This window comes from Arachis ipaensis, chromosome B09, assembly GCF_000816755.2.
Source record: "Arachis ipaensis cultivar K30076 chromosome B09, Araip1.1, whole genome shotgun sequence".
NCBI lineage: Eukaryota > Viridiplantae > Streptophyta > Magnoliopsida > Fabales > Fabaceae > Arachis > Arachis ipaensis.
Window position 1 is genome coordinate 944,955 of NC_029793.2, and position 9,741 is coordinate 954,695.

Here is a 9,741-nt window from a genome sequence, read left to right on the forward strand (position 1 = left end):
TAATTATTATATTTCTATATATGTTTATTTTTAAAAATATAATTGATTATATAGAAATTAGTTTATGTAATAGTTTTGTAAAAAGTAAATTTAAAATAATATGTTTTGTTTGGATTATTGTAAGAAAATAAAAAGGGTGCCTTTAATTAATAATTATATGATAAAGCAAGCTATCACTAAATCAATACTCTAATTACTCTTTATCCCACAAACATGAAATGACACATTAAAAGAAAAGTTGATTCGAGTAAATGTACATGTATTGGATGCTAGCTAACTTAAGTTTTCCATTTTAGCTAACTTAAGAGTTTAACTGAAATGCATAATTAATGTAACAACATTTTAATTTGTTGTTCTATTATCACATCAATTAGTAGGTTTGATGACAAATTATACTAACTTAAATATCTAGACCATTCTATGAGACTACATCATTTTTTTTTTTCACGATATCCTCTAATTTAATAGGTAAATGTACGGCTGTACACGGATTAGATCGGATCGGATATAGCCTAAAATTCTATCCGATCCGCACTGTACTCATCGGATCAGATCGGATACGATATCCATAATTTTTCAGGCCGGATCCGGATCGAATCGGATATGACCGAAAATTCGATCCGATCAGCACAATTTCCATCAGATCGGATCGGATATGATATCTGCACTTTTTAGTGCCGGATCCGATCCGCACATTTGTGGATCGGATCGGATCGGATATCGGGTATATCCGCATAATTAAAAAAAAAAAATGTTTCCAAATTCCATTTGGCTGTTTTTACAAAAAAAAATTATTTTTCACCTGTTTAAACATATTTAATTCTAAAATATTATCAATAAAAGTTCTCTTGAATAACAAAAAAAATAATAACACAAGATTTAAGTTTAATTATTCTAAGTCGAAGTGCAACATAAAAAATAAAAAACAAGATATCATAAAATTCATAAAACAACACACTAAAATTCATATCACATTAGGGTTTATTTTGTTAAACTATGCTATTTATATGTGATGTGCGGATATGCGAATTTGCGGATATCACTACCAAATCCACAATCCGATCCTACCATAGTGCGGATTGGATCGGATCTGATCCGATGGCTCTGCGAATCAGATAATATCCACAAAATTCAGATCGGATGCGGATAATTACCGCAGATATGCGGATATTATCCAATCCATGTGCAGCCCTAGATAAATGACTAGTTTATTGCGAATTTGAATTTTGATAAATTTAAAAATTTGTCGCTAATTAATAAATTACTGTATTCACAAGGCAATATTCAAATCCAAACACTTACTTAAACAAACTATTGATAAGACACACATTGTATTTCTGAAAAAAGTTAGTACCAAGTTTCGTACAATTTTATTGCAAAATCTTGATAACCATACATAAAATATAGATATAGAAGTTGATATATGCAAATTAGGTCACTAATATGGTCCATTATGGCTCATGTGGAGCCATGCATGTTTTATAAAATAAAATAAAATAAAAACAAACCCAACAACACCACCTGAGAATTTAAAACCTAAAAAAGCTTATGTGTTGTTAGGTTTGAATTTCATTACTTAAAATTTGATTTCACTGTTTAGAATTGATTCAAGAAAAGGTAAAAATTGAGTACTTTCTATGAAAATTTTTTTATTAAGAACTACTAAACATATGTTACCTTTGGGAATTCAATGAAGAAAAAATTGGAAGCCGTGGTCCGTGAAGATGAGGAAAGATAGTTGATGGATTGTATTTAGAAAATGTTTAATTATTCTGTTAGTCTCTATAGTTTCATAAAATTTTTAATTTAGTCATTTTTTTTTTTAATTGGGTCCTTACACCAATTTTTTTTCAATTGAGTTTCTACACTTTTTTTTTCCCTTTTATTTAAGTCCTTGCACCAATTTTTTTTTTAGTTGGGTCCCTATATAATTAAGTCAATTACTATCAAGAGAGACCTAATTGAAAAAAAAATTTGGTGCAAAGACCCAATTTAAAAAAAAATATAAAGACCTAATTGAAAATTTCACGAAACTATAGAGACCAACAGAATAATTAAATCATTAAAAAAATGCATATTGTTTGTATTTAGAAACAAGTTAATAGTATAAAGTAACAATCGAAATTAAATCAATTTTAAGAGGGTAGAATTGATTTTGTAATTATCTTTAAATTTTACCATCTGCACGCGAGTCTTAATTTAATCATAAAGTTTTAATTATCTCTATTTAGTCTTTAAACTTTGCGAATGTGACTCATGTTAGTCTCCGAAATAATTTTTTACGCACAAAAGTTAACAGAAAGCCGACATAAGCAGCCAGATGCCATATTGGACTATAGAAAATGATGTTGTTTTTGTTTTGCCACTCAAATAGCTCAAAAAAAACTATTGTAAGTGGTATTTATTAAAAATTTTCCTTCCAAAGCAAGGAATTCAACGTCGTTTTTGGACTATTTCAGTGCCAAAATTAAAACGACATTGTTTTACAAATTTTAGTGTGGCATTTTGTTATCCATGTCAGTATTTTATTAATGTTTTGGTGCTGAAAATTGTCTAAAGACTAATGTGAGTCACGTTTTCAAAATTTGGAGACTAAAAAAAATAATTGAAATTTTAGGAACTAAATTGATATTCACGTACAAATTCAAGAATAAAATTGAATATTAACTCATCTAACATTGATTGCAATTTTTAAAATTTTGATTCAGGAAAAAAAAGGTAAAAATCGATGTTTTTTTATCAAATCACTTTTATAAAAAACTACTAAACAAATTCTTTTGTACATACATAACTTGTAACGAATATAGATATCACATCTTGTATTCTAGATCTTATAAAATGTATGATATATACAAAATGAATGACAATATTTTATTAAATTTCAATGTAAAAACAATTTGTTCACATTAAATTCTGAACTAAAGATAATAATTTTAATACATTATTAAGGAAAAGGAGCATCTAATTATCTGTCACTCCGCTAACGAGCTATAGTTCAAATGGCATAATTTTTTCATACTCGTCTAAAAGTTACGAGTTCGAATCTCACTTCCGAGTTTGAAAAAAAAAAAAATCATCTGCCACTCCATGTGTGGCTAAATTATCATATCAGTAAATTTTGGTAAGTGAAAAATAATATGATGACCTTGAAATAAATTTTGTAAAAAAAGGCTTCTTCCCCTTTTTATTTTGGTCTGAGGTAAATAATAATAGAAAAAAATAAGAAGAAAAAAAAAGGGTCTCAAAATAGAATCCAACAAATCTGGACTTAGGATTGGGCCAGATAGCAAAATGCACAATCCAATAACAAAAGATACATACATTATCACCTTCCCTTTTATTTTCATAATTCCAACTTTTTAGGATCCATTCCCTTTTTTTAGTTATTTTTTCTTTATTTTCAGATGAAAAAAGGAAGAAGATCTGAGTGATAGATTTTGCAGGAAAAGCAGAGAGAAGGTAAAGGTAAAAACAATAGAAAAACAAAAACAAAAAAAAAAAAGAAGAAAAGGAATCTGCTTTGGATCCCCAAAGAAAGACGCACACTAAGTGTTTGTGAAATTGTGTGAGTGAGAGTGATGGGGATTTTTGCGGCTGTTGGAGTGTTGTCACCATTCCCATTCTACTGGTGGCTATGGAACTGGCCCCAGTCATGGGTTGACCTCTGTGGCAAAGACCGTGACCCTTCTAAGGTCATGGCTCTCGTTGCTCACTTCTTGAAGCTCATTCAATTCATCTCTCTCTTCTCTGTTTCCACTCTCCATTGGCCTCCTCCTTTCTACTTCTGGCCCCTCTTTGCCTTTGGCCAATTCCTCAACTTCAGGTATTCTTCTTTCTATATCCATATATTTGTATATATATGCATATGTGAACTGTTTTTCATTGATTCTTTTCTGGGTTTGCTTGATCTAATAATGGGGTTTTGTAAATTTGGCTCCTTTTTTTACTTTGGTATGTTATGGATTTTTTAGAAATGGAAGTAACTTTTACTATACACAAAGAAAGTGCTATGTGGATCTTATAGTTATACTTTAATCAGTTAAGATCATGATTTAATGTCAAAGGTTTAGCATTGCTGATTTACATAAAGGAGAGCAATGATATTGGTAAGCTAGAGGTGGTGGATATTATAGAAAGAGAGAGACTTAGAGAAATGGTATTGCTTATTTTTTGCTTGAGGAATAATTAGCATTACTACTTGTATAAGTGTGTTGTTAATGATTGAGGCCTATTGATTATTTGGAGATTGAGGTATGATGTTATGGTTTGGAAATGGCTGTTAAGTGTATTGTTTAGGAGATAAGAAAAGTACTTGATGATGGGTTGATTGATGATACTTTTTAAGATTTTGGTAATCTCTCCCACGTTGCTACGGTTGGTTTGTCTTTCTTTTACTGTTTTTGGTGGAATGAGATAAAGATGTGAGCTTACTGATTATGACTTGGAAGGGAATCATTTGGAAATGGTCCAACAGATAACAAATGATTGGCTAGTGACAAATGCTGCACACCTTGGGGTAACTCGGTAGATTTTTATTATGAGAAATGTTTTTTATACTCATTTTCTTGTACAAATAACACAACTCACACCGTAGCACTGCCTGATGGGGGAAGGGAGATATGATAGGAGATATCATTTAAACTGCTATTAGTGCACATGTCTACAAAAACTGAAATAGGCAGAGTATAAAGACACTAAGCATTATGATTGTTTGTGATTATGGAATAGATGTTCAAGTTTGATACAATACAATGATTTGTCTATTTTTTTTCCTTCAAACTTTGTTGATGCATAATAGTAAATTAAAATTGATGAAATGTGAAATGGACAGGGTTTATCAGTTACTTGGTGAGGCTGGCACATACTATGGCGTACGCTTCGGAAAAAGCATTCCATGGGTAACGGAATTTCCATTTGGGGTCATCAAGGATCCTCAATATGTTGGCGCCATTATGAGTCTTGTTGCATGTCTCTCTTGGGTTCCTTTACAATACATTCTCCTGTGGGTTTTAGGATATTTGTTTATGATTATTGTGGAATCAAAAGAAGACCTGTCTACTCGTGCCAAGCCAATTCATTAATGTAGCTTAACAATGTGGGAATAAGACTGTGTAGATTTACCTTCCCCAGCCATATCAAGTGGGAGCCTTGTGTGCTAAGCCGCATTTTTTTCGGGTTAGAAAGAATTGGAGGAACTCGCAGCATCCAATGTGCCAATTTCTTTGCATCTTGCTGTTTCATTCCTCTTCTCTAGAATGACATTACTATTTTGGTAGTTTATAATTCTTCATTGAGGATTAAGGGTTATGTTTCTGATTCCTTCAAACTATTTCTCATGAAATGCAAACAATCCTTTCATTCGCTGGTGACTTTGACATTGTTTCCATAACATGATTCAGCATTCATTATAGATAATTTAGGATTTATTCTGGTGCTTTTCAAAGTTTTTTCTATCCTATGGTATTCATATTTCCTGCTTTATCATAAGAACACTAAGTGAACCATGAATTTCTAGAGAGAAATATGTCTTTCCTATTAATTTCAAAGTTAAACGACAACATTTGATACAATCACTTAACAGGAAGTGCAGAATCCTTCCTTCTTTTCCCTCATCCACTACACTAAGGCTAGAGAGACATTGAAAGTTTGCATTGCATTTGATACAGCCTCAACATCAATATCAATCAACTTCCCTGTCTTTGATGATATTATAGTACATTTCTTCTCTTCTGCATCAGGCACAAACTTTTTTCCCTTCTCTTCAGAACAAAACAATGCAATACTGCATCATAAGAGGAACAATTTCAACTTAGGAATTGGAATGCATGTGTTGTTTGATGGGAATAAATCCTGGCATGTGAATCACTTAATCTTTATATATTTATTGTCATTTATTTGGATCTCACCTCTTTAATTATGGTAGATCTATGTTAAAAACTCATACTAGAGAATCCACACCTTTTGATTGGTTTTTGAAATAAGCATTTTATGTGGTCATCAAATTCTAAATAAATGGCCCCTTAAGGAGTTAAGGTAGCATTTGTTTTGAGATACTGAGACAAAGACTGGGAGACTGAGACTCAGTATCATGTTTGTTAGTTTAGAGACTGGTACTAAAATTTCTGTCTCTGTCCCCAAAATTTCAGTATTTCAGTGCCTCCAAAAAGTGGGGACACAGGGGATTAAAATTTTTAGAGATGGAGACTGAAATTTTGATAATATTTTATACCTAAAATACTTTTATTTCAATTAATTAATTTCAATTTAACCCTTTGTACAAATTAAATTAGAATTTCATTCTTGTTTCAATTTCTGTCTCCCACTTTGTACCAAACAGAATACTAAGATTTATTTCAATCTCTGTCTCTTAGTCTCTGTGTCTCAGTCTTTTTGTCTCTGTCTCTCCACCAAATGCTACCTAAGGGACACTGATCATTAATTTGATTAATAAATTACCTTGGTTTGTCTCTTGCATTTGCAAGTTGAATGGCTGCTGTATTTGTAGCTATCACTCCAGCTGAGTCATTGATAAGAGCAGCCAACTGATGCATACATACAAGAGAATGAAATGCTATCATTGTTGTATAATGAAAAGGTTTTAAAACAATTTCTATCAATTAATTTATTCATTATTTTATTTTCTATCTAAAACTATAGTAAATGCCTTACTGTGTGTTCAAAAGCCTATTGCTCTCTATCAAAGGTCTTATTTATTTTAATAATTAATTCATTCATCTTATTTACAATTTAAATAAACTATCTAATTTTACTTCTTAGTTCTTACAAAAGAAGAGTATAGTTGAGTACCTGTCCAGGGGTGGTGATGAAGACTATGGAAGCATCTTCTCCAACAACTTCCTCCACATTTTCCCTTTCTTTCTCATGTGGAATCACAAAAACTGGAGTAAATTCCCTGTTCCTCAAACATTAAAAACATTTCGGTAACATTCATAATAATGGTAATAATCCTGAGGGGATGTTTCAACAGAACATGTATAGTAAACATAATTACCAAAGTTAAGCATGATGCCTTTTTTACTTGTTTAGTAAAATGAAAAGGCCGAAAGCTTAAAATTATTGAACAAGACAAACTCTTACATCACATTAAAAATGCTTTTGAGTCGACATCTTTAACTTGCTGTCACAAGTCTTCTATGCTTGAAGCAATAATTAACAATTAGTGTATTTTGGTAATAGTTTTTTTTTTTTTTTCAAAATGAAAAATGTAAACAATATTGACTCAAGAAACTCTTGATCATATGTTGAACTTGAAACACACCCTTAGATAATTACTCTATACTTTTCATGATTGATTAATAAAAATGGACAAGATAAAGATAAAGAAAATCGAGATTTTACGACAAATTAAACACGTAAAATATAAAATTTATAACAACATTCTTTTTCGTGACTCGATCATAACAATATTTAAAATGCAAAAGGTGAAAACTCAGATGCAGTTAACTTCATGTGAAGTTAATAGCTGAGAGCCGTTAAATGACAATGTAGTCAAACCTGTCAAATTATTTAACGATTTTCAGCTATCAACTTCACATGAAGTTCACTGCAACTGAGTTTTCAACAATGCAAAATTGTCCGATCTAATAACAAAATTTTAAAATTAGTTAACTCATTTAAAATCATAATATCAACCGATTTTAAGAGTTAAATTAAAATCCTTGCTACTATGAAAAGTTTGTACCTTATCTCATATGCAATATCAGCCCAAACTTGAATGGGAAGCAAGCTATCATGATCACCCCTAGATTGCATGTTGGCCTTAGAATCTGATTGAATGCCATGAATGACAATATATTTCCCTTTTTGAGCACCTGCATTTGTGTATTTAGTCTCCACAGCCTCCTTCACCTTCTTTGACAGTGATACCCTTAGGGGTGGCACTGGGGTCCTTGGAACACTTCTGAATGGCCTTCCCAACCAATCATTCATTTGTTCATACCTACTCAATCAAACTCATAGCAACAAAAAAAATCTCAGTTAGTATGTGTTTTGATTCACTTATCTTAAGGTTTAGTTACCTTAAAAATTATATTTTCACTTAATTTTCAGTGAAGCTTTTATGATCTAAATTTGTTTGAAAATAAATTTATATTAGGAATTTGATTGAAAAAACTTATATAATCAAATACTTTGTTAAAAATGTTTAATCAACACAGACCAGGTTACAAATTTGTATCCTAATATAGATAATTAACTGCAAATTTTTAAGCCTAATTAAAAATTGAATAAAGTATAGGACCTCCATAGTAATTTAACACATGCTCCTAACCAATGGCATGAAAAACCTACCTGATATGATTTAGTAAATCTTCCTGTTATGAAGCTATAAAACTCACATATAATATCCTCCATCTGAGAGATTCAAAGTTTCTGGAGTGAATGTTTCAGTTAAAAGCAATCCTGCCCCAGCAGCATTCACATTTGGGTACACATAGCTTAATTTATCTCTTGCTGTTGTCATAAACAAGAATGCTGCATGCCCAAGCCCTGCTAATTTTGTGCTCAAAACCATGTCATAGAATCTATTCTGCAATCACAATATATATAATGCAAACAATTCATCACTAGTTAACACAGAATAAAATTATTTAGAAGTAAAAATGAAAAAATGTACCCTAAGAACTCCAAGCATATCAGTATACTCTGCAGGCTCAGGCCATTCATCATCAGGATCATAAGCATTTGCCCACCTCACATTCTTATTCATTTCATATGTCTGCTTCCCCCTCTCTGATGCCAACACATCAATCTGAACTCCAGGGTATCTGTACAGTGATCGATCTAGAAAATTTTAAAACAAAATTTCGTACAATTTTTGTGTTAAACTTATTAGCCTAGGTCTACTTACTATTTTTTCAATGTCACTATCTATTTTATCTTAAAACACTTATCAAAAACTACCTATTATCTTAAAACTACTATCTCATAATTAAAAACAAAATAAAGAGTCTAAAAATAACAGAGAAAGAAATGAAAAATTGGGCAAGTTTGCATTCTCTATTCTAAAAGACATATCAAACACAATTTTAGATTCATGATGATGAAGTGTACCTATCCTTGAGCAACTGAATAGTTGGGAAAAACAAGAGGTTCTCATAAACACCACCAGAGATAACACAGCAGCACCTCCTAACATCACCTCTGACTTTGAGACCCAAAGAAGCAATCTCAACAGCATAACCAGCTGGGAACTTCAAGAATCCATAAGGGTTGTCAGGGTCATCTGGGGGCCTTGGATCCTCCTCTTGCTTCCCATCAGCAAACAATGATCCATACTCCATGTCAGGATCCTCACCATCATCAAAAGGGTCTAACCATGGATTCTTCTTCTTCTTGGCATTGCTCTGAAACAATGATGATGATGATCTTGTTGGCCTTGTTCTAGTGATGGATGAGTATGAAGAACAATATTGGGATTGGTCAAATGAGACATGAGTGAGGTTAGTGCATGGAATGGAAGGTGGGTTTGTGAGGAATGATGATAAGGATTTTGGATTTGACACTAAATTATACATTGCAGCCATTGAAATTTGTTACAAAGTTGCTTCCTTTCTTTTTGTTTAGTAGTAGTAGCAAAGGGAGGGTGATGAAATGTTTGAATGTGTGGAAAAGCGTTGGATAAGTGGGTCCCATTTTTTCTACATTCTAGTTGCGGTTTATTAGTATGAGTTATCAGTTTTTTTTTTGTTTTTTTTTTTGTTTTTTTTTTTTTTTTTTTTA

General features: G+C 31.7%; 2 protein-coding genes across 2 annotated transcripts; one reads left to right on the plus strand and one right to left on the minus strand.

Moving 5' to 3' along the window:
• LOC107618472 (phosphatidyl-N-methylethanolamine N-methyltransferase) lies at nt 3,369-5,369 on the plus strand. The gene is made up of 2 exons (XM_016320562.2): nt 3,369-3,823; nt 4,832-5,369. Exons 1-2 carry the CDS (start codon nt 3,579-3,581, stop codon nt 5,079-5,081), a joined length of 495 nt encoding a protein of 164 aa, XP_016176048.1. The 5' UTR covers nt 3,369-3,578; the 3' UTR covers nt 5,082-5,369.
• On the minus strand, nt 5,406-9,650 carry LOC107618471 (photosynthetic NDH subunit of subcomplex B 1, chloroplastic). Its single transcript, XM_016320561.2, has 7 exons — nt 9,073-9,650; nt 8,636-8,786; nt 8,358-8,548; nt 7,703-7,960; nt 6,808-6,913; nt 6,457-6,542; nt 5,406-5,782 (listed from the first exon to the last, which is right to left on the minus strand). Exons 1-7 carry the CDS (start codon nt 9,543-9,545, stop codon nt 5,617-5,619), a joined length of 1,431 nt encoding a protein of 476 aa, XP_016176047.1. The 5' UTR covers nt 9,546-9,650; the 3' UTR covers nt 5,406-5,616.